At 40.5% G+C, this 25,000-nt stretch overlaps 2 protein-coding genes across 5 annotated transcripts in view; both read right to left on the bottom strand.

Moving 5' to 3' along the window:
* The window catches only part of LOC138004107 (hypoxia-inducible factor 1-alpha inhibitor-like), a 19,841-nt gene extending 658 nt beyond the window's left edge, over positions 1 to 19,183 (bottom strand). The window contains exons 1-12 of one of the 4 annotated variants that reach the window (XM_068850522.1): positions 19,075 to 19,089; positions 18,777 to 18,844; positions 15,332 to 15,445; positions 12,827 to 12,993; positions 12,409 to 12,617; positions 9,523 to 9,638; positions 7,752 to 7,902; positions 6,938 to 7,129; positions 6,469 to 6,564; positions 4,993 to 5,129; positions 3,472 to 3,904; positions 1 to 2,514 (exon numbers count right to left, since the gene is read on the bottom strand). The exon at positions 1 to 2,514 is cut by the window's left edge and continues 658 nt beyond it. In XM_068850522.1, coding sequence (XP_068706623.1) covers positions 2,434 to 2,514; positions 3,472 to 3,904; positions 4,993 to 5,129; positions 6,469 to 6,564; positions 6,938 to 7,129; positions 7,752 to 7,902; positions 9,523 to 9,638; positions 12,409 to 12,617; positions 12,827 to 12,974 — 1,563 coding nt within the window. In that variant the 5' untranslated portion in view covers positions 12,975 to 12,993; positions 15,332 to 15,445; positions 18,777 to 18,844; positions 19,075 to 19,089 and the 3' untranslated portion in view covers positions 1 to 2,433. Of the gene's footprint in view, positions 2,515 to 3,471; positions 3,905 to 4,992; positions 5,130 to 6,468; positions 6,565 to 6,937; positions 7,130 to 7,751; positions 7,903 to 9,522; positions 9,639 to 12,408; positions 12,618 to 12,826; positions 12,994 to 14,736; positions 14,906 to 15,331; positions 15,446 to 18,776; positions 18,845 to 19,074 lie in introns of those variants that run through there. The other 3 variants (XM_068850523.1, XM_068850525.1, XM_068850524.1) reach the window with 3 other exon arrangements.
* A 2,392-nt stretch (positions 19,184 to 21,575) lies between these two features.
* Positions 21,576 to 25,000, bottom strand: part of LOC138004137 (cilia- and flagella-associated protein 299-like) — a 15,585-nt gene continuing 12,160 nt past the window's right edge. The window contains exons 7-9 of the mRNA XM_068850569.1: positions 24,202 to 24,321; positions 23,318 to 23,392; positions 21,576 to 21,748 (exon numbers count right to left, since the gene is read on the bottom strand). Of these exons, the coding sequence (XP_068706670.1) occupies positions 21,650 to 21,748; positions 23,318 to 23,392; positions 24,202 to 24,321 (294 nt within the window). The 3' untranslated portion in view covers positions 21,576 to 21,649. The remainder of the gene's footprint in view (positions 21,749 to 23,317; positions 23,393 to 24,201; positions 24,322 to 25,000) is intronic.

A 25,000-nucleotide genomic window follows, 5' to 3' on the forward strand; every position in this document is an offset into this window, starting at 1 on the left:
ATTATTGTTGTGTTGATGCCTTGCAATACGTAACGCAAACGGTAAAACTGATCGTTTGTTTTATTTTGGATGTCCTCTTTAAGGCACTGTCTTTTGGTATGAGAATCTAACGCATGCGCACTTGCTTTTATTTTTAATGACGTCATTTTTTCAACCCAGTCCTCAGCATTCAAGTCCCCATCGTCGTTCTCCTGCGGTTTTTGGCCTTGGATTTGTTTACGCGTGCGTTGGTTTCAAATCTCGCTCTCACCACGGACTGTATTTGTCAGGTAGTCTCGAATGCAACTCTATCACGCTTTGTCTTGTAAGTTGGGATTTTTAATCACGTTCTGTGAACTATCGCACTATTAATACAGTTAAACTTTTTTTCAATTCATCATCTGTCGGAGAGCAATAACATCCGGCTGCTTCCGACCCAAGAAATACGCGAGTCAGGGACCTTCGGCCTTCCTTTGCAGTCTAAGAAATTTTAGTGGTTGCCAATGGTTACAAAACCGTACGCGCACTTCAACTGCGCGTAGTTCGGAGCCAGCCACAAATGACGCTTTCAAAAAAGAATGTGACAAATTACGATCTGTCGTAAAAAAAGTCGTTGTTATTCATCGTGGTGCAATACAATAAAAATAAAGTATTCTGGTTTGTCTCACGATGTGGTCACTTGTGCTGTAGATCGCGACGTTTTGACTGCATACTGCTAGTCTTCATCAGGCGATGAGGTCGACTGGTTACGCGTCACCTTTTAAGCAGGATACCTTGAGGCCAAGCGGATATCTATCAGAGGCCGTTTACAACAAAATCAGACCTCGACACAAACAGCCGCCTAGAATCTACGGTTTACCAAAGATTCACAAGGCCAATGTACCCTTAAGACCTATTGTGTCATGCGTTATCACCTTGGCATATGATTTATCTGCTTTCTTAGCTAACATCTTATCTCCTTTAACAGGTAACTCGGGTTTCATGACTAATTCAGCTCAATTCGTATCCACCATTAGCAGCGAGACAATCCTTGACAACGAAATCATGGTGTCTTTCGACGTAGAGTCGCTGTTTACCAACGTTCCTATCGACGCCGCTGTACAAAACCGCGATACAGAACCCAGCCTTGCGGACTGCACGACACTAACACCTGCTCAGATCGCTGACCTCCTGAATTTCGTATTGAGATCCTCATACTTCCAGTATAACGGATCAATTTACAAACAATTAGAAGGAGCAGCCGTAGGAAGCCCGGTCTTCGCTGTTTTTGCTAACCTATACATGGAGAGTTTCGAACAACAGGCAATAACTACTTCGGCCTACAAACCTACGATCTGGAAACGATACGTTGACAACACTTTCACCATCCTGGATTGCGCAAACGCGGCTTAGTTTTTGAAAGGGGTGGGGATGCTCGTCGAAAATATTCAGTTAAACCCCTAAAGGAGACCAGGATTTTGTGACCCCTTAAAGAGCTCATATTAACATATTCAATACATAATTATTGTTGTATTTCTTCGCGTGAAACCCTAAGCGAGACCTCCACGGCTACATATGCGCTACATATGATGGCGTTTTCCGCTGAACACACTAAGTAAGACCAAAATCCGAAATTTGCACCCCCTAAGCGAGACAACGAGCATCCCCACCTCTTTCGTATACACCCCTCCCCCCTCTCCCTCCCCAACCCGGCATTGCAGTAGACAATTAGAGCAAGACCTTAGGCCTAAGGAATCCAAGCCGTCTCAGCAATGCGTCGTTTACCCCTTCCATGATGTGATCTGTGCGATACAGATTATGTCAGCTACACCCCGACACTTCTTTTTTTTTTTTTTGCTGAACACATAAAAAATTCGGCAATTGGCAAACATGTTATTACAGCGCACGGTAGAAGCTATCTTAATGCGAGCCTTCCTAAGATTCTGAGGAAATGTCAGCGTTAAGTTTGATTGTTTACTTTTTGAAATGCTTTTCATCAAAAAACTCAAACCTTATTTGAACGTGCAAGCGGACTCTATACTTGTAAAACTATTTGTTTAGCTTGTAAGTTATTTTTACGTTTTCTTGCCTATTGTTGCTTTTAGTATTTATACGCAGAAAACTTCATTATCTTTTGACTTGATAATGACGGCAAGATAACGTCGAAACGTCAAATAGCCTTTTTAAGTTTTTAAGCTTTTAATGTTTTATAATGTTTTTAAGAAATATATTATGGCATTTTTTTTATAAACCAAATGTTTTTCGAATTCACTTCTTCGTCCATTTAAAGCAAAGAACCTATATTTCTAAATGGTAGCTTTTAAAGCTTGAATACTATAGCGTCGTTTATGTAAAGTTAAATTAGGCACGTCGACTGCATGGAACGATGGTATAGCATGGTGGACAGTTCAGTTCAGTGATGGACAGAGCTGGATTGCGATCTGAAGTATCTGGCAAGGTCTGACGTCCTAGTCATTAGACCACACTGTCCTTTTGTTGAGTCGTTGTTAAGAAGTCAAATCGTCTTGATAGCAATTCTTCTAATATTTGCTTAACCTACAAAATCAAACAAAAATGACACAAATCACGACGATGGAATTAATGCACTGGTCATTTGTTTCCCCCACCCCTTGACCCCCGGGGATTGGTAGGGAAATTACATTTGAATGGTTGTAAAGTAGGTGTATTTCCACTGGGGACTAGAGCAGACAAACACACGTAATTCCCCCACCCCTCTGTTCCTAAAAGATTTTGAGTTATCAAGGAAATGTTACGGAGATTACCACAATATACAGTTCTTGCCATTTGTGTGTGCCACATGAACTATATAAGGAACGACGCCATATTGATTTTGCACGACGTGTGAGAATACTCATTACTGTTGCTCTTCGTTTCTTTTCAGTCCCAGTCCTCCTAGGTAAGAATTCCCCGATATTTCCCCCTGTATGTCCCCAGAGGGGTAGGGCAGAGGAACGAAAATCTTGTAATTTCCCTACCCCCTCGAGGCGTAATTGTGGCGTAATCTCGCGTAGATGGGCCTTCTGGCTCGTGAGCAGTGACTTTACCTTAATCTCGCGTAATTGCCCTAGTAATTTCCCCATATGTCCCCACCATCCCCAGAAGTCGGGGGGGGGGGGGGGGGGGGGGAAACAAATGACTAGTGCATATGCGCATAAACAGACCGCTACCAACAAGTGAAAAGGAACAAAAATTTGTGGTAACATTTCCAAAGTGAGTTTTTTTTTCATATTGAGTTAAGACCACTGGCTCATATTCGACAGTCAATTCAATACAATTAATTGAAACTCGGGGCTCTAGAGATTAATCGAAAACTTTAGGAGTAAAGCTATAAGTAATTCTTTGATCAGTTAATAGTGCCGCCCACACTGGGCGCGACCTTCCCCGAGACAGCCGAAGCTTCTGGCTTTTCACTGTTATTGAATGCGGAACAGTCAAATGTAATACGGCGTCCCTTAATTAATAAGTTCCGCCATAGCTCAAAATCTTACTCACTTTTTCGTGGCTAAACGTGGCTTTGAACAACGACACTTCTGTGTCTCTCAAAAGCGCCAAGTATTGCGCTGCTGTCAACGTTTTTTCTTGTTCATCATCTTCTTCATCATCTTCTTCATCATCATCATCTTCTTCTTCATCATCTTCTTCGTCATCTTCTTCTGACATTTCCTCGTCTTTCATTTCCTCTTCTTTAATTTCTTCTTCTGTGTGTTTTTCATCGATTCCCGGATGAAAATTTTCATTTCTTCGTTCATTTTCCACCTCTGAAGAAACAGAGCTTTTGCTTTGCTCTTCAGTGCTGTCATCTGTTTCGTTTTTGTTTGCTTCTTCTTCTAGTTCAACGCCTGAGGTGTTAGAAGAGTAAAGGCTGTCTTCATTGACCCTGGTATCATTTTTTGGATCAAACCAAAAGTTGACTGATATTGTGTTGCTGAAATAGAATACGTGTTAATTAATTAACGGGCATTAATGCACGCGACGTTTTTGAAACAAGGACGGACACCGGAAGTGAACATTTCGCACGCCAAGACAGTGGTCTCGTCTTTCCCAGATTTTTAAGCTAATCGTCTCTAATAGTGAGAAGATTCTCAGCAGTATAAAAGTGGTACTGTCAAGACATTCAAGTTAAAAAGGAAAGCAGGCAACTTCCGGTTGCCGTCGTCGCGTGCTTTAAGTGTATGTGACAGATTTTTCTTTGGTTACTCAAATGAACCATCATGTTTTTCTGACAGAAAAAAATAATCAAGAAGAAAATCCACAACGATTTTATTCTATGTCTTTCTGCTTTTTAAAAATCGGAATTTTCACTTCCGGTAGGGTTACAAAACCGAGCTAGTAAGGAGACTGGGAATAGCAAGCCAGTGACGTCATTACAGGACGCAGGGCACTTTGTTCTTTTGCATCATTGCAACCAAATACAACGCATCTCAGAAGCAGTTTCAGGCCCTGGAAGAATTTCGTTCTGGTTTTGACGTCTCAGGTCTGATATCTCCAGTCTCCTTGGAAAGGATCGGAAACTAGTTTCCTGGCAACGGGCGAAAATGAAGAATCACAATCCAAGGGAGGAATCTCCTAGCCCTAGTACTACGATTCTCAGTTGAGGATGACACTAGGGAAGTTTGGTGACAAAGTTTCAGCGTTAGAGTTACTATGTTGTCAAGGGCAACTCTTTCGTTTCCAAGAATAACTTTTAGGGACTTGACGTCACGAGGGATGAGCCTGCCAAAATCTACAAATGGTAACGGTTAAATTCAAACTGGCGACCGTTACCAGTTAAATGACGTCAAACCCCGAAAAGTTATCCTTGGAAACGAAGCAAGCTGCCCTTGACAACATGGTAACTTTAACGATGAAACTTTGTCACCAAACTCCCCTAGTGTCATACTCAACTGAGAATCGTAGTATATTTAGGACCCTGAGTTTTCAGTCCGTTTTTCAGTCTCTATTTCATCAGAAAATATATTAACATTAACATTTCTTAAGGGATGAACTCGGGATCTTCTTTTCTGTTTTACTTACCTTTGACTTTCGCTTTCAATATAGTGCCACCAGTACGTTGGAATATAAAGCACCTCGTCTGGTTCAAGGGCTACCTCCATACCTCTTATTTCACTGAATCGAGGAAACCTATTCAGGTCTGGCTTTTCAAAGTCGACCTGTATCATGAAAAAAAAAGTGATCATACGTAATCATGAAACAATGACGCCAAACGATAATGATAATACTGAGAAGGGTGTAGACGATGATGCAACCTCGTTCCCAGGAGCTCTCCGTTGGCCTACTGAACCAAGGGAGAGGTCCTGGAAACGAGGTTGGACGAGGATGAGAACTTATTCCGAGAGAACTTTGCAAGAACCTCGCAAGAACTATCGATCGATACTGAGAATTGGGAAGTGCGAGCCGAGAAGTCACAGTTACTTGCGATCAGCTGTGTATGCAGGAGCCAAAGCATATGAAGATACCGGGATTGAACATGCTGAGGAAGCTAGACAAAGACGCAAGTCTCCTGTATTGGTCGACACTTAACATAGTTCATGTAAAAAGCAATGCCGAGTACGCATAGGACCGGTTAGTCAAGGAAAGAACTTCTCAAAAAGGATCTCACAATGAGACTCTGGTAAATCTCAAACTGAGGCCTTGCTGTATTAAAAGACAAATAGCGAGGTTAAGGTTTGAGATTTTCCCGTAAAGACCGATCGTACGAGGTTAATAAGTTGATTGTTATATGGCTTATAGTCGACTTATGCGGAAGAATCAGCCGCGAGCTCACATCCGGTAATGCGAGTGCTTTTCAGTTCATCCATCGATTGAAACCACACTTGACTAACACCTGTTCCGTCAAGAGACAAATAGGATCAGCAGTTTGGTAAGGTAAATTTCGACGCGTACGACGTTCTCAAGAATCAACGACCAAATAGACGTCAATGAATACAGCGAAGAATCAATTGGGTGTTAGAGCCACCTTTAGTTTTGTTTTTCATTATTCTACGCTGATGTCTGAGCACATTGAGGTAAGGTGGAATAATATCCTAGCGCTTAAATTAACTTATCAGGACTCCGGTTATAATTATACAATAAAGATGAGAAGTGGATAATTGATAACGGATTAGTGATGGATAATGAATAGGTGTTGATGATTGACCATGACATGATGATGGTAATGATGATGATGATGATGATGATGGTAATGATGATAGCTCAAGGTTCAAGGGCTACCAATTTCCCTCAGACCCTTAACAGACATCAGATCAAAAACAGAGAGAGAGACAAATAAGGTGTGCATCCCAATATGGGGACACGATTTGAGTTGACGAGCTAAGTTCATTGGGCTATGGCTTCGTTGTAACGTTATTAAAAGCACTTATATTCCACATAAAGCAAGAGCAACACCAACACTTCATCGTACCCAGTGACGTGCATAAGTTGAATTTACAATAGTACAGAAAAGACTGAATGCTAAAAGTTACAGACTTTGTCTTACCTTAAAATACTCACCTGCGTCTGTCTGTCATGTGGATGACCCACTGGGTAAGGATACAAGGATCGAAAACAATCTGGACTAAACAATATTATCCTTTTCCTGCCATAGATCTGCAAAAAGATGAAGATGAACAAAGATAGTTTAGTTTGAAGGTGTCGAGAAAATATGAGAGAAAAGCAAGAAATGATGTCATGTGGTCAATTTACTTGGCAAGATTTTGAGACTCGGTAATTGTTCCACCATAACAGAAATTGTTATATCAATAACGACTAACACGAGTGGTAATATTGAGCAACGACGTCAATATTCCCGCCTTTTTTGTATGAATACCCAGTAACTACGGAAGCTACAGATGGACCAATGTAGTCATGTGATGGTAATGAGTTTATTCAGCGGATAACGCCATTCACTCTTCAAGCGACCAGGGCTCGAGTTATAAAGACCTCAGTAACCGGTAAAGAGACCAATTTGATACAAACTGACCTGAACATAAAGATTTTCCAAGATGTCAAAGTGCGCCGGCGTAACAACATCTGGCATTCCGACGAATAACATGTTAGTGAGATCTTCGCCCCAGTCAAATCGCCTCACGAGTTGGAGCAACCAAGTGTAGTTAAAGGAATCGATATCTTCTTTCATGGACGCACTTATCCCATCATGAAGGTATAGGAGAGACTGATGAACAAAGAACGTAACGTGACTTGATGACAAAGTGGCTTTTGCAACCCGCACGGAACGGACGTTCAACATTGAATTAACTTGCAGCAAATTAAAGCCGACGTTATAGAAATACCGGCTAACAAATTAAAGTTATCTGTTTCCCTACGAAAAACTTGGAGTCTGTGTGCAAATGTGTAATGTGTAAAGAAAAACCAATTACCTTTACAAAACCCTCGCATTTAGACTCGCTTTGAACAGGAGGCAGTCAGGAACTCAGTAATTTCCCAGGTACCGCCATCTTGAATAATTGTGACGTGTTTTGCCCCATTGTTATTATACAATAGCTGTTTGAGTCAGAACAATAGGGCAACCCGTCGTAACACGTCACAATTATTCAAGATGGTAGCACCCAGAAAATGTGAAAGTCTAAAATTCAATTTTACTGATACAAACACCTTTTTTGGGAACAAAATTTCCCACAATTTTGTTTGCAAAAATTGTTTCCTATGATTCAAACTTATCCTGTAGTAAGATTGGAGGTTCCCTTTAACAATTTGTCGCATCTGTGAGGCGCTAAGGGGATTTTTAGGATTGGATACCGCTATGCCCTCTTACATGCACTATATAGACTATATACCTGGAAATAAGCTCTGCTTCCATTATCAGCCTTCTCTAAGTCCTCCATTAACTCTGAGAAATTTTTGAAGTACAAGAGCATTCTTTTTGTGGGTGGATTAAAATCCTTGAAAGCCCCCTTTAGTCGATCCACGGAGTAGTAAAGAAATGTCCTGCCAAACAGCAAGTTTGCTTAATGAGAGTGAAACAAATACGATCTGCGCTACTATCTCAGGCTGACATTTGGATCGGGAAAACCCTTAAATAACAATGACCACAACCAGGTTTTCTGAGACAGTGAGACTGAGCACCCCCAGCAAACCGTTTTTTTAACGAAAACCGCTGGTCAGCAAACTGGTTCTGGTCATTGCTGTCTAAGGTCTTCCTTAGATCGGAGGACGAGAACGACAACGAGTACGAGTTTTCCGTACTGAGCATGCGCTTAAGGCTTGGAGGCCGACATTTTTCCGCAAATCACGGACTTCCGGCTCGTCTACGCAAGCTCAGAAACTTGAAACAGCAGTTATAAAAATGCAACTTCACTACGACTGCGCATTAGTTGAAAGTGGCCAGAATCCGTGTTCTTGGTGCTGACCAAAAGAAAAGCGGACTCTGGGGACGAGATTGACGTACTCGTAGTCGTTTAATTAGGGAGTTTAAACACGTGCGTTTTTGAGACGCGGACAGCAACCGAAAGAGAACATTTTGCGTGCCAGGACGGTGGTGTCTCCTAAATTTTTATACTTATCATCTCTAATGAAAACAAGATACTTGGCAAAGTAAATGCGGTTGTGTGAAGACAAGTTAAAAGGGAAAACAGCTCACTCCCGGTTGCCGTCCGCGTCTCAAAAATGCGCGTGCTTAAGCTCCCTATTTAATTCAACGAAAACATCACTTCAAAATTTATCTTAGCTCTTTCGTAAGTATTTGGCGATTATCCCATCTTGTTCACGTTGTACGATACGAGCGAACTACCTTCTTGTAACTGGATGGTGCGAAGGGTTTTAAGTAAAGGTAGAACATGACTGGTTCATTGTTTCATGCTCGTGTTGTCGTCTAAAGCTAAAAATTTGGTGATTTCACGTTGTGGAGTACGGCACATTCTCGTCAACATAGCCTCGGATCGAACCAAGGCTCTGGGAAACTCTATGCTGGGTGAACATGCGCCGTAGGGTTCTTACAGTCAAAAATTGGCTATTTGAACCTTACGGCGCCTGCTCACTCCTCGTGCTAACATGAATGCCCCAGTTAGAGACGCTTTTGATTGTTCTTCACGAAAACCAATGAGAAGACACTTTGTTTCAGGGTTCCCCAGAGCTCTTCTCTTCCTCAGTCCAGAGAAGAGCTCTGGGGTCGAGATTGGAGTACGGCAGAGAAATGCAGTTAAATGCGTGCGCACGTTAAGCACGAATATTTGTGGCTTTTTCAACCACTGATACTATTGTCTTGTGGCGTTGTCGTTGCCATAGCTGTCGCGTCTTTACTTTAATTCCCTACTTGCTATAACGCAGTGGCTTTGCATAGCGGATAGTTTGGAACTAAATCCCTCTCCGACCACCAGAATTCAAATTATGGATAGTAGGATAATCGATAGCCTCCTTTAGTTTGATTCCAAAGCTTCTCAGTATAGGTAGGTTGGAAGCTGTACTTTCGTAGCAGCATTCGTCACCTTTTAAAGCCTAGCTATTTATTCTGTAATTGTTGCACTATGTAATAACTGCTAATACGATTTCTTTCACACGCATGCAGTAATTTGGTTATCAGTTAAGAGCACGTCTTTCATTTTGACAAACCTGTTTTCTGAGAAATACGCTGTGTGATCTTTATCTTGCAAGTTTTCCAAGAGGTAACTTATCGTCCATTTCTTAGCGGAGTTATAAAAGGTGCAATTCTCCAGGACAACAGGGAGCTGTTGTAATTAACATATACAAAATAAATAAGGCAAGGCAGTTTTATTTTATAGGCGTGCTCCTGAAACATGAAACAAGAGTCGCAGCATTTTTTTTTTCAAATTTCACGCGCACCGCCATCGTGAATAATTGAGACGTTTTAGAGTTGTGTCACAACAATAGGTCGACCATAATACGTCACATTTGTTCAAGATAGCTGCTCCTAGGAAATATTAAAGTGAAAATAAGTGATTGTAAAGTTCAATATTTCTGATACAAACAATTTTTTGGAAAAAAATCGATTAAGTTTATTCTGATATGTAGTCAGAGTGGAGGTTCCCTTTACTAAAGATAGTTTGGTGACTGAAAGTGTCGTGGCAAAGACGGCATTGAAGACAAGAGGGCGTTGTTCGCTGTTGTTAGGACCTATCTTACCCAAAAAAAGACGATTACTTAACCTCTTTCTTCAACGACGATGAAATCAGTGATGAAATGGTATATGAAAGGAATCATATATGAACTGCGGATATGAAATCAAGTGAAGCTATGATCTTCGCAGTTATGAACGCAATTTTTACAAATGCTTAGAGAAGCCTGAAAATTTCAGGACTTCAACGGGGTTTGAACCCGTGACCTCGCGATTCCGGTGCAACGCTCTAACCAACTGAGCTATGAAGCCACTGACGTTGGGAGCTGGTCATTTGTGGGTTCTAATGGTCCCGTGAGGAATGAATCAATGATGAAATGAATCATATATGAACAAATGACCAGCTCCTAACGTCAGTGGCTTCATTGCTCAGTTGGTTAAAGCGTCGCATCGGAATCGCGACGTCACGGGTTCAAACTCCGTCGAAGTCCTGAAAATTTTCAGGCTTCTCTACGCAATTGTAAAAATTGCGTTCATAACTGCAAAGATCATAGCTTCACTTGATGAAATCAGTGTTATCATATGGATGCAGGAGTTCATGACTTGGAGCCTGCAACTTCAGTACTATTGTAGGTCAGTGCAACGGGATTTTCACACATCAACCTCTTTTTAAGGGGTAACGTAGCAGCTCTTTTAACGTATAACCAGATTGGCTCGCTACCCAAGCCAAAAACAAAAGATTAAATAATTGAAGCAATGACTTAGACTTAAAAAACAATAAGAGCTGCTTACAATACCAAACAGTAGCAGGTTACACGGAGCAGCTAACACTACTGATTTTTAGACGACTCCTTGAATGAGATTTGGCTGGTACGAGTAAATCATGCTCAATCCCATAGGTAATAAGGTCTGATGCAAGACTTGTGATTAACTGGCAAGGTCTAGTTTCGCGGGGTAATCAATCTAAACATACCTCGGTCTGTAAATTTACTGACTTGATTTACTATTGCATTACTGGGACTAATTCAAAATCATTAGAGCAGTTTTCAGTTGAATGTCGTGAAACAAATCCTCTAGTAATTACTTGGACCAATTATTACAGCAGATGCAAACAGTACAATGAAGCAATCCAAATTTCTAACAATTCCATGCAATTTGCTCAAAGCGGGAAAAAAATCGCGCGCGTGCAAGTAGTGAAAGTTTTGGTTTTCCTTCCCATTGGTTGATAAGCTGGCGCAAGATTTTTAATTAAACCAATCACTAAGCGTAGCAATTGCAATCACGTTATTACTTTAGACAGTCATTTGAAAACTGCTCTATTTTCACCAGCTCTAAATCTCCTACTAACAGTTACTTTTAAAGGGGAAGTGTCACGCTGTTTTAGTAAAACTTCAAGATACTTTAAGATGTCTTTACATCAATGAAGACCAAAAAATAATGCTACCGCACAGTTTTGTTGCCAATAACCGTCAAAGTGGACTAAAGCTATTCTTTGCTGCTTGGAGCCAAGGATGGAGAGGATGGAATCAAATGGATTGCAACCTGAAAAAAGTGGCCAGTTTTTTTCAAGCTTGGAGACGATTTTAATTCAGAAAGTTGGCAAAAATTAAATACAAATAGCACTTTATACCATAAATATCATTCATATCTTGACTTTAACATGTTCATTTTTTTCTATCCTGTAGTCTTCGCTTTATTTTGCGATGTAACACACACTGCAGTTACACGCCCAGCCGTGATGATAACGATGATGATAGTTAACAATTAGACCCGTAGCCTGCAAGGGATACGGGTCAATAGCAGATTGCCTCATGGGCTATTGACCTGTGACCCTGGAGGGCGAAGCGTCTAATTGTTTTAGTATCACCCAACTAGTCAGAAAGAAAAGGCAATAACAAAGTTAGCAAATGCAAGTTGAAGAAATATTTATTTGGGAATAAAAAGAAAGAAAGCGTCACGCTTTTCGTTACTCGATGACTATTAATAATAGTCTTCTAGTAGCGTAGCCAATTACAATGCAGGATTTGCATTAGTCCACTAGCTGGGTGATCCTAATGATGATTATGACAAAGCTGTCTACCAAGAGTTCATCAGCCGGGAGTAAAATTTACCCAAATTGGCTTAGTCCCCATCAGCGTCTGAAAAGTGTTTATTTTTAAACCAAGTTTTGCGGGAAAATAAACAATAGACCAAATCAGCTATAACTAATTGCTGTACCTAACGTATACCTGTACCTGTACCTGTTTTGGAGAGCCGTGCCAATTTTGTGCGTGTGTAAAAGGGGTTTGAGTTAGTCGTTTTGGTCTGTTGTTTGTTTTCCCGCAAAACTTGTTTTAAAGATAGACACTTTTTTGACGCTGATGATTCTTACTTTTGGGTATAATGGGCTCTTGCATCTATCTAGTTCGTGCATTCGTTCTTACCCCTTGCTGAATAAATTCCATTGCTTCCTCGTCAAAACAATTTCTTCGTGGAATCGGGTCTACCAAAAATGAATACTCTCCACGAAAAACGTTCCCTGTTGGTGGTGATTTATATTTCTCTTTTGCTCTTTCTACATCAACCTCGCTGCAGATGTGTGTGCCCTCATCTTTATTTGGGAAAACGTCGTTATCGCAGTATTTCTCATCAACTGTGAATAGAAAAACTTTCAGTTTACTAGAATTTTTTAAAGTATTCCAACTAATCAGTAGTCTTCATTCATCGCAAATAAGAGAGAACCCTTGGTGTGACCCCTAAGTTGCCTTTAACTCTAGGGAAAGAAGGAAAGATAGTCCTTTAATTAATAGCACTTATTGAAAACTTATCCACTAATTAGATATCAGAACTGTCAGAACAAACCTGAGCTGCAACCGAGCACAGAGTCTCCATGGATACATGACGTCACTTGATCAGCAGTGGCGTGAGACAACGATGACAAGAAACACGTGGCAAGTGTAATGAGTATGCGCACTTGAGCTTCAGTTATCTTCATTGACAGTTCTTTCATGTTAATTTGTGCAAAGAGCCTGTGAAAAGACAGCAAGGAGATATGCTATCCCCTGTTCACGATTAACATTCTTCGTGATAGAGCATCGGTTTAAAAAGTAAAATGTCCGAGGCAATTTCAAAAACAAATCGCCGTACACAAGTTCACGATTCTTTAAGTTTAAAACTTTAGGCAACTTTTAGAGGCGCCTTCTATATTTTTTTCGAAGTTTTAAAGAAAATCACCTAAAGAAGATTCGGGCTACGGTGTCATTAAAAAAGGCCAATATACCAATTGTTCGGCAACTGTGAAAAGACTTACATGCAACTGAAAAATCAGAGACCTAGGCAACGCCAGTTTTATGTGTCATTGAACTCAAACGAATGTGTAGTGCAGAGGAAGATAAGGACCATTTCCAATACGTTTTTATTTTCTATTTTATTTTTGTCTTATTCATATTTGACAATCTGTAATAACATTTGCTTCCGTTCTGTCGCTACCCACCTCGACTAGCCAATGATTTCTGCGGGCAGCGGCCATTTTTGTTCTCCTTTGTCACTTTCTTATTAAAATTGAATTGAATAAAAATTGCACTAAGTTGTTCTTTTCGGGCCGTTTTATTCAAACTAATATTTAAAAGATGAGCTTGCTCACCGGATAATAATTTTCTAATTTTATACAAGACGCTAGAAATGAACTCAAAGTCTCTACAATCGCGGGAAAACAGCTGCAACACAGAATCACAAAGCGAATCAAAAGCGCAATGATATTCGCGACCAATAGAAAACACACCAGTGTGTTCTCCATGATGTATGCCCACAAATTAAATATTATTATGAAAATAATGCATGTTTTCCGTTCACTTCTTTCCAGCAGGTGCTCGATATTAAGATTCATTTCAAAAGAATAAAAAGAGTGGCATGAATTTTAACCGACTGATGAAAAAGTTTCATTATTCGTTGCTTCACTTAGTCCTGACGATCACCTTGTTCTTGTCATATTCACGATTTAATGATCCTGTCTTGCTTATCCAAAAAAAATTCTCGTTGTATTTGTCGTGACAATAAGACAAGCAAATTCTAAATTTCAGAAATAGAAAGCAGAAACAAAGCAAATATTCAAAAACTAATTACACAACGTCCATGATTTTTAATTTTCCGAGTGGCATTTTGTAAATGATCTGTATTAGAATCTCTAAACTTTATGCCAGTCTTTATGCTGGCAGAGGAGGCCAATCAATATACTGTTTTAAATCTTTCTTTTTCCTAGACTACGCCCCTCTGGTTCTGTTATTTCAAAGTTTATTTGCAATTTCAGTTAGTCTAGTGATAGAAACAAGTAAAGAGCTTCTTTTGAGTAAACATTACGTTCATTATAGTATTAGTACACTCATTCAAAAAGGTCTTACTTTTTTTGGCTTTACTTGGATTACAATGCGTAATACATCAGCGTCATTTTCACATACTCACGAACAGTATTTTTAACGCCCCGATGATCGTTCTTTAATGATCGAGAACGACATGGAAGCACGCTTTGCGGTAAACGGTAAACGTCATAAAGACGTTTGGCAAAGAGACAAGCAAAATTATCGAAAAAAGCTCTCGCAAGAGAAAAAAAAAGCTATAATGAGGAAATTCGCAAGGGATTTGCATACAGCCGCATGCTAAGTCGGTTGGGGTTCAAACTCCTGTTCCATCATCTAGACTGCTCTCTCTCTCTTCGGTAATTCCGAATTCAACTCGACTCTATATCACATCAAGCCAATACCCAAATGGTTGCATACCTCGTTCCTCCTTTCTGCTGGGTTTCTAAGCACACTCAGCCACTCACACAGAAATACTTAAATTGCTGCCGTTTATAGGTTAAGATACTGTTTTTTTCTATAAGAAGCAGCATCATGATCTGGCAATTTGCCATTAACCGTAAATGCCAATATATATTTCTCTATTCCTGCCTCTTGCATCGGTTGACAAGGTTCATAATACAATCATATGTAAATCATAGTTCTTGTTTGACAGGCCATTTTCAGCCGACGAACAATCCAAGAAAATACCGGAGGCAATCTCAAACCCATTCACTCGAACGGCACTAGGTCATCTATAATAACCGCAAAACGACAAAGAAAAAAGTCTTTTCGAAAGAGGCCTCGTCTGTCCAAATTCAAATTGGTTTTCGAGGGCTCGCAAAATACCAGCTATACAGCCATAAAACGAAGATTGTGTGATCGACAAGAAATATAGATGAAGATGATATGACGACTGATAAAGCAACAATTCTACGTCATGTTAGAGTTCGTTGAAGAAAGACTGATCGAGGATTAGCTATCACTGCGGGAAGCTCTTTTAGAGTTTGACGTCTTAAAAACAAAACCACCTTACCTTACTTTCAAATCATGAATCGTAATGTGGTGTCCTTGAACCAGTTAGGCCTTCCTCAGGATGGTGTGCCCGTCTTACCATTCAATGGTCTTGTGTCCGCTTTTTCTCGTCTCTCTATTTAATGTTAAACGGCAGATGCTAGCGACCTATGCTGTCACATTTAAATAGACTTCACACCATCTCATTTATTTATTCTAAAAAGCACTAGAACGTGGCAGATATTACAGGAAGAAAATGTCCATTAATTCAGGAAGTGCACTGTTTTGAGTTTAATTGAGTTTTGGTGATGTGCATTTTGCTTGAGGCGTAATTAGGAACTTGAGTGAATGTACTATCAAGAAATTTAAGAAAGAAAAAAAAAATGGAAAAAAAAAATTGGATGGCAAGACCATGATATAGAGTTGTAATTTATCTGGTAATTTATCAGCCACTGGATTACTGATAGGACGAAACTCTTCGTTTTAAAGCCTTTCTTTAAAGACATACACATGTGACAAGATCGCCATTTTACTGAAAACCAAATGCTTCAGAAAATTTGACACCAAAAGAAAAAAGAATTGAATTTCATCACTTTACAAATTTGAATATTTTTTTTTCTGGGCTTTCATTGAAATACGCACGAGTTTTCGCCGTCTTGTGTATAATGAACACTTAAAACCGGCAGACCGCATGGAGTCTGGAATTGAGTCAGATGGAGCCCTCTATTTTTGACATGTGACTACGACGTACATACATAAAATTTCTGAATGGCGTTCCTCCGAACTAAGTTACTTCGCCAACATTTCACAACGCGATTCACATGGTATAATTGTTGACACCCACTATCACCACTGAAATGTTTATTTTTACGTGTAACGAACGTTTACGGTTAGTTAAGTTGGTTAGCTACAATCCTAGCCAAAAATCCTTGAAACACCCCTTTTTCCTGGACAGTGTTGAGATGACATTTTACCGTTTGACTGGCAACAACAACATCGAAAAAGGGAGGGGGATGAAAACGGTGCGAGAGTGTTCAAAGTGTTTCAAGGTTTTTGTCGAAGATTGTAGGTAGGTAGTTAGTCAATGAAGTGAAATGTGTATATTTTAAATGCGAGTTATAGACTAATGGGAGAAGTGGCCCCCGCGTTAAGCTGGACAATTTAAGCAATTTAAGCAACTGTCGCTTTTAGTCATGGAAACCTGAAAATTTCTGATGGCTCCAATGGGATTCGAACCCATGACCTCTGTGATGCCGGTGCAATGCTCCATCAACCGCGCACCGGTGGCTCAGTTGGTTGAGCACCGGGCTGTCACGCGGGATGTCGTGAGCTCAACCCCGGCCGGACCAACACTCGGGGTCTTTAAATAACTGAGGAGAAAGTGCTGCCTTTGTAATTACATCTGCAAATGGTTAGACTCTCTAGTCTTCTCAGATAAGAACGATAAACCGTAGGCCCCGTCTCACAACCCTTCAATAGGGACGATTATTCCATGTCGTTCTCGTCGTACAATGTGGGCGAGGTATCCTAAAACTAAATTGGTACGAGCGGTTTCAGACTGAAAATAGAGAACGAAAGATTCCCTGTTGCATGCTCACGTTGTCGTCAAAACCTAAAATTTAGTGATTTCACGTCGTCGTCACGCAGAGAACCGCAAAAATATGAGCTAAAATCCGTGACGTGCAGCACGATTATTTATGCTCTTTTAACCAATGATATCATTGTTTTGTGGCGTTTTCGTCGACGTCGTCGTCGTAGATCTTAAACTCCCTAATGTTCATAATCCTGTGGGACGTAAAAGAACCCACACACTTGTTGCGGAGAGGTTAGGGCATGTAGTTCCCGGTGTTGTGGTCTGTCTTCTGTGGTGTACCATGGTTGGGAGGGTAAATGCTCGGAGATATTAGCTACACCAAGCTACTCTAAAATCCGAGGGTAAAGAAAGATATATGATATGATGATATGATATGATCAACTGAGTTATGAAGCCACACAGTTGGGAACAGGTCAACAAATGAGCCCAACAAATTCACCTGCTCTCAACTTTGTGGCTACAGCGCGGTTGGTAAAGCATTCCACGGGCATCGGTTCGGGCATCTTAGATCCGTTGCAGCCAGCAACAAATAAAAATGGTGAATTCTCAATCCGAAGGTTCTAAAAACAATAGAATGTATATGGGACGATTTCGGAGAATAAATAAAGTGGAAAAGTTTGTAGAGGTGATAAATGTTTTAAGTTGTTTAATTAAGGGCGCGTTCGATTGACCCAATTCCGGAATAAGAATACGTGGAGTGATGTATTCCATGTATTCCTTTTCCGGAATACGGTCAATCGAACGCACCCTAAGTTACTTTCTTAGTTAGTTACTCATTACCGTCACCAGAGCCTCGGATCGACCCAAGGCTCTGGGAAACTCTATGTAGGAGAACATATATGGCCAAAAATTGGCTATTTCAACCTTACGGCGCCTGCTCAATCCTCGTGCTAACATGAATGCACCAAGTAGAGACGCTTTTGATTGTTCTTCAAGAAAACCAATAAGAAGACACTTTGTTTTAGGGTTCCCCAGAGCTCTTCTCTCCCTCAGTCAAGAGAAGAGCTCTGGGTTCGAGATTGGTTAATTACTTAGTTAAGAGAGTCAGCTTGTTAGTAACGTTTGTTGATTAGTTGGCCAGTTTTAGTTAAATTAGTTAGTTGGCAAGGATTATTTTACCAAAATCGACAAAATATTATCATTCAAGTTGTTTTGTGCCGTTGCCGTATCCTAGTCAGTTTCATGGGAACGTTCAAACGAACATACTCTCAAACTAGGTTCTTTTATTTTTACGTACTTATTCCAAACTGGGAAAAAATGAGGACTCGCCGAATTTGTTTCGGAGGAAAGGACATCGGAAAACAACGCTGAACATCATAGATATGGGCGCGCCATCTGTAGAAAAATAACCGTTCGACTATCATATGTGAAAACGAAACGAGTTAGTTTCCAAAAGTAAGGTAATATGTCGAAATGGGTTTCGAAAAGTAATGTGATACTTTCGAAAGGAAATGTGATTCTTTCGAAAGCCGGTTGCCACGGCTGTAGCATGTAACTTGAACCGTTAAAGATATACTCGCCATGGATATTCCGTCACAGAGTCTGCTGCTATATGGAATAGAGGCTCGAACTTGAAAATCAATGCTTTCACTAAGAATGGCTATGTATGTTATATATGATCCCACACAACAGGTTAGAGGGTAAAGATAGCGGTAGCCAGCTGCATTCCCCTTAGTTTTGTTTTTAAGATGAATTTTAAGACAAACGAAGTCAATTGACAATAGTCCATTTTACAGTTGTGTGCTTGTCATTTGTGTGTTCCAATGTTTCCGTGAGGAATGAATCAACGATGAAATGGTATATGATCCATTTCATATATCATTTCATCGTTAAATGTATAGTTAGGTGATGTAATTAATTATTTATACTCAACCAGACACTGCATATGAATTCGTCATCAACAGCTTCAAGAAATAGCTCAGGGGCACAATCCTGTCATGACTTTGTGCCACGGAGAAAACGGACAGATAAAAAAAAAAGGTTTCATCACAGTTAAAATAAACCATGAGCAGACCAGTGAACAAATTACGGTGCCATAAGCATGCTTGTCACGCGAACAAATATGTCGTCAGATGCCGAGGCGATGCCAGTCTTCGATTTAAAAATTACGCAAAACCGAACAAATGTCAAATGACAAATGACAAACATCAAAATATAACGAAAATACTTACCTAAAAATTAAAAATAGAAACAAGACGAAAAAAACAAGCTTTAAACGAAACAAAACGTATCGAACACGCGCTATTAAACGACGTTAGTGACTTCGTGGCTCTGCAAAACGCTCATGTTTACATGCGGAAGCCATGGGAACTAACATTTTCAGAGCTGTATTATATCAGTCATGGGTTTCATATTACATGACTTTTCGACCTATGACGTTCCTTTTCGATGTACTACGAAAACCACCGAGCTGTGGAATGGGTGGGAATTTACATGTCTCTGCCCCGCCCACTTTCGCTTGCAAACAGTTCAAATTCTTAAGAGGTATTGGCAGAACTGAACGCATGTGGAACGCTCTATAATCGAGGAAAAGCTCTCGGAGAAGACTTGAGAATGAAGATTATACAAGACACTATCGGAAAAGACGGAGACTTCACCACAGGTTTCTTCGTGGGAAGTTCTTCTGCGATTGCCAAAGAAAACAGAGATAAATTTTGAAAACGTGTTTTTCCATTGATGTGGTTGTTAAGCCCGTGGAAAAGGAATTTCATCAAAATGTTTAACGAAAGTAGGCGGGGCAGTAGCTCGGTGATTCGGGCCCATTCTACAGATCGGTGGTTTTTGTAGTAATTCGTTGTATTTGTCGAAACGTAATTTGAGGGGAATCTTTTACCGTGTAGCCGCATCCCCAAGGGTAACATGAAACCTAAGCTGAACCAAAACCAACCCATTTAACCTCCGGTAGGCCCCAAACCGAAGGTGTGTGTAAACCTCTTTGCCGTTTTCGTCCTAACAACGGCGCGAAGTGGCCAAATTTGAAAAGCATAGTTCAAATCAATGGACTGCTTATGAAACCCCAAATACGTCAAAAGCTAGAAGAGTACCATCGCACTTCATGTTAACCTGGCCGTGACCATGCAATTTTTTTTGTCCTCAGTTCACAGCTTTTAATTTATATTTTAATTTTAATTTTACATTTTTTTAATTTCAAACGGAGTTTGAATAAATTAATCAAAACTTTTGATTGGTTGTCTTTTAGAGAGAGGGTGTGGTTTGTGCATGGTCAGGGCCAAAATAGCGAACAAAAACATAACACAAATGAACATGCCGAGTTTCATAACCATTTCCATAAATAGTGGGGAACTTAAGTACGTGCGTTTTTAAGACGCGGGCGGCAACCGGAAGTGAGTTGTTTTCCCTTTGAATTTGTCTTCAAACATCTACACCATTTACACCAATTATTCCTGGAATCTTGATACACACCTTTCATGCTGGACGACTTGGAGTAATGGTGAAACTTTTACAATAACAGAAAATATTTTTTAGGCAATGTTCTCATATCCGTCGTCGTCGTCCGCGTTCCCGGTGTCATCGTTCCCTTGACCAGCGGTCGGGAAAGAGAGACTGGTAGGTACTTGGTGTGTCTTTTTCTACTGTTTCAAATTTTTTTTAAACAAGGTATAAAACGTTCAGTAATTATACAACTACCCTAACCTAACCCTAACGCTAACCCTAATCCTAACCCTGAAGGTTTTACCGTGTTTAGATAATTTTGTGCAATAGATAACCTCTAAATGACAAAATACACCAAGTACCTGCCGAAAGACTCCGGTCAAATCCCAAAAACAAGGACACGTTCGATTGGCCGTTGAAAAACGGTTTCATTTCTTCCCATTTGACCGGACGTTAGTTTTCGCGGGAAAAGTTGAAAATTGTTTTCGGAGTTTTGTGCCAGAAACTATTGAACAAAACAAACAGAATGTGATTCAGCGTTGTCTGTACTCTTATCGAGAACGATATTCGTCATAACAGTGGTCAGAACGTGAACCCACGAAGCGCAGCCGAGTGAGTCCACGACAAATTTTGACCACTGTGATAACGAATATTGTTGTCAATAAGATGAACCACATTCGATTTGTTTTTTTCCCCACAACATTCAACGTCAAAGGAAATGTATATTTCAGAGCGTGACCAAGATCGTGACACAAAGAAAGCACAAGCGTTGTCTATAAATTTCTCGCAATCTGATTGGTTTATTTCCCAAAATGACGCAAGCAGCGTTGTCTAAATTCTTATCAACAACGGCAAATTAGCTAATCAGATTGCGAGATTACAAGTAATTGTGGTAAAATATATTCTTTAAAGCCTCCTTTAGGGAGAGTTCAGATCTTCCTAACCGCTCGAGTAGGCGTAATCCAATGCGTTGTGGAAGTGCTTTAGTTTAGAAAAAGAAGCCATAGAGTTTTCTGGTACCGGCTGGGGATTATTCCAGAGCCTCCGACGCCCGTTCCACTGGACAAGGGTAGCGGAGGCTCTGGGAATGAGATAGTGCAAGAGCTCCCAATTTTCACCAGGCGTGCGCGCTAAAGATACGCACAAACAAGTAACACAAACGCCCTATTGTCGCGGCAAGTGTAAGAATCATTCATTCATTTCTTCTGTAATCGAATGTCATACCCATTCATCTCACTGTAAATTGCGTCGCTAAGATTAAAGCAAGGCACGATTCCTCGTAATTTATAACTTCAATATATTTACGGTTAAATTGTTCAAGTTTACAAATATGAAAAAAAAAGGAAAAAAGCATCACGACTTTCTCCTTGTGATATGATCGTAGACGACGACTTGTGTGTATTTTGTTGTTTCGATGGCAATTCGTGCTGAATTATCACCCGGTGTTAGTGCCTGTTGAGGAAAAAAGACCGCAACACTTCAAAAGGAAAAAAAATGCCCAATTTCGTCTATTGATTACCTCTCACCAAACGCCATGTCTAGTGAAAGGGCAAATGATTGACAGGATAGCACAGTTTTGACTGCTGCGCGCACCGCGGGCGCGGATTCCGTATGCAAGGATACTGCGTGGTCACTAATTACGTAAACAGGCAAAATGGCAGGTGAGGGACGCATTTTGGCACTTAATGCTCTTTCTACTCTCACTAGCTACTCTTGCTCAACTTTTCAGAGCTGTGGCTTCTTATTATCACTTTTAATGCTGCAACGCCTCCGCCAAAGGTAGTACATTGTGACACGAGCCGACCCGGCTTGGCGGGTTACGCCACCTTCAAGCATCTACATGGCAAAACGCGACCCCAGCGGGGCGGGTTACTCGGTCTGGCTGACCGGCGGGCAACCCGCCTCGGCGGGTAATCTATCATATGAACGCGAGGCTGAAAAAACAAGAGTTTATATGGACAGGCGGGTTACCCCACCTCCATGTTAACAGGCCCAAAATAGTCTAGGATTTTCCAACTGGCGCGTTCCATTGGCTTTTGCCTTGTTTATTTTTTATTCTGAGAAACTCATCAAATTCAAGGCCGTTTTTTTGCAAGTGGCACACGTCGCAAAGGAATTGTGACACGAGCCGACCCGGCTTGGCGGGTTACGCCACCTTCAAGCGTCTACATGCCAAAACGCGACCCCAGCTGGGCGGGTTACTCGGTCTGGCTGACCGGCGGGCAACCCGCCTCGGCGGGTAATCTATCATATGAACGCGAGGCTGAAAAAACAAGAGTTTATATGGACAGGCGGGTTACCCCACCTCCATGTAAACAGGCCCAAAATAGTCTAGGATTTTCCAACTGGCGCGTTCCATTGGCTTTTGCCTTGTTTATTTTTTATTCTGAGAAACTCATCAAATTCAAGGCCGTTTTTTTGCAAGTGGCACACGTCGCAAAGGAATATCCCTCTTGAGAGTTAATTTTACCGTTTGAACAAACTGAGGACAAACCTGTTTCTCCTTTCGAAAATGGAAAACATGTAGAATGAGGAATAGAGGCTAAAGTGAGGCAGATAACTTGTATCTGACCAAAATACACTCATCAGCCTACTTTCCATGCTAATTCCCCAGTCAAACCGAGAGCCGTGTTAAGAAGTCCACTGTTTCTGGGTCACCCTACATTCGGCTTCGTCGGTTTCTTTTGCTCCAACTGTCCAGTAGGCCTTAATCACAGGGCAGCCATATGTTGACTCCCGAGGGATAGAAAACTTTTCTATTGCCCCAGCGAAACTCGTTCCCAAACATTTCAAATCGAGGCTCCGGGTACGAAACCTATTGTCTATGGCCAATATGGCCGCCGCGCGAATAAGGCCCATTCTATCAACCTGACTGTCCAAGAGCATTTTCTGCTTTTTATTCATGCATTTTAAATACGCTTTTGAAAAAAGAATTTAAAAGAAAGAAGCTCGCCTATTTTTTCCCCATAAAAGTGGTTTGACTCCGATCACCTTAAGGATTCAGTAGTTGGTGCAACATACCTTCGGATCAACATTAAGTATTTTGCGGTCTCTCTTGTTTTTGAAGAGTAGCCCTGACGGATTTTCTGCTATAACCTAAAAATAACGTTTTTAGAAATCAAGACACGAAACAATAAAGCAGATCAAATCATTTCTAAAGGGAACCTTCACCAAAACAAGAAAATAATTTTAAATCTTATAATAATTTAAAATTGTTCGAACATTTTTTCGCTTGCTTTGGTTTTCACATGCGCCAGGTGCTACCATCAATAATTGTGACGTGCCGTGGCTGTCCCGCTGTTTAAAAACAAAAGCTCTTTGTGTGAAAACAATAAGGGCAACCATTACTCAAGATTCAAGATGGCGGCGCCCGGGTAATTTGAAAGTGAAAATGGGTGATTCTGAAATTCATTATTCTTACGATGCAAACGCTTTTTTGAAGACAATAGACCATTTTACAGTTGTAGCTAAGTTACCTGGCCTAAGAATGGAAGCGAGGCTGTCTGTGACCCTGCTTTGATGCAAACCTTTGTGCTTTTCTAACGTTAATGTTGACCAAGAGATTATGAAGGTATCTCTTGAGTTGACTAATTAGAATTACACTAACACAATTTACATGATAAAAGCAGTGAGGTCTGTATCAATACAAGGTCACCGGCAGCCTCGCAGCCATTCATAGGCTAGGTCACTAAGCAAACAACTGTAAAATAATGGCCTATTGTCGAGCAAATTTGATTGCAAACATTAATTTGTTCGGTTTAAAATTACTCACAAGTCGGAGGCGAGGTTCCCTTTAATAGCGATAGAGGTAAGAGAAGAGAAAAGTGTACCCGGACAAAAACTTCTAGGAGTGGAGCAATCTCTAAACTCCACGGTCATGCTGTAGTGTATCGTTTCCAATGTACCTGGTAATTAGGTGTAGGATTGGATGTTGCAGTTTGTGTTTCCCAGTTGTAGAAGCTCAAGTCAGAGGGTCTTGGCAGAAGTCTTTTTCTTCCATTGAAATAAGGCTCAAAATCTTCAGTCTACGAAAGAAAAAAAATAGATTCGTGTTTTTTTCAAAGAAAAGATAAACGCAGGATAGACGTCTCTTGTTGTTATTTATGTACCACCAAGGCCTTTATGGCTACAAAAACTATTGGCACATTTGAATAACAATACGATGTTTCTCAACCCCTGTTTCCTGTAAATTCCCTCAGCATGATACACAAACGGTAAGAGCACTAATGTGTGAGATGACTGCTTAAGCTTCAAATTCTTTCATTCCTGGTTGTCATTATCACATTCCCAGCTTAATTGTAGCAAGCTAGATAGCATTTGATTTGGCTAGAATGTCGAAAAAAGTGGGATCCGATAAGTTAATGGAGCACGCTAAACGTTTCTATTTAGCCCACAAAGTAAGTAGGACGGAATAGACCCTTCTCCAAATGGCGCCCTAAAATTCAAATAAGTTAAAATAAAATTTTAAAAAACAGCACTAGATAGAACAAATGTGCTTTTAATAAGTAACCCTGCACGGTTTCAGCGTATTAGGTGCTATATCAGCTGAGAAAATTCAAGTTGAAAATGAAACATTTACAGACGTTTGTAACTGTAAGACTGGGGGTATGGCGCATACCCTCAGTAATACAAACGTCTGTAAACTTGTCAAATTGCAACTTACATTTTAATACACCTCATACGCCGAAACTTTGCAGGGTTACT

The sequence above is a fragment of the Montipora foliosa genome, chromosome 5 (assembly GCF_036669935.1).
Source record: "Montipora foliosa isolate CH-2021 chromosome 5, ASM3666993v2, whole genome shotgun sequence".
In the NCBI taxonomy this organism is placed as follows: Eukaryota; Metazoa; Cnidaria; class Anthozoa; order Scleractinia; family Acroporidae; genus Montipora; species Montipora foliosa.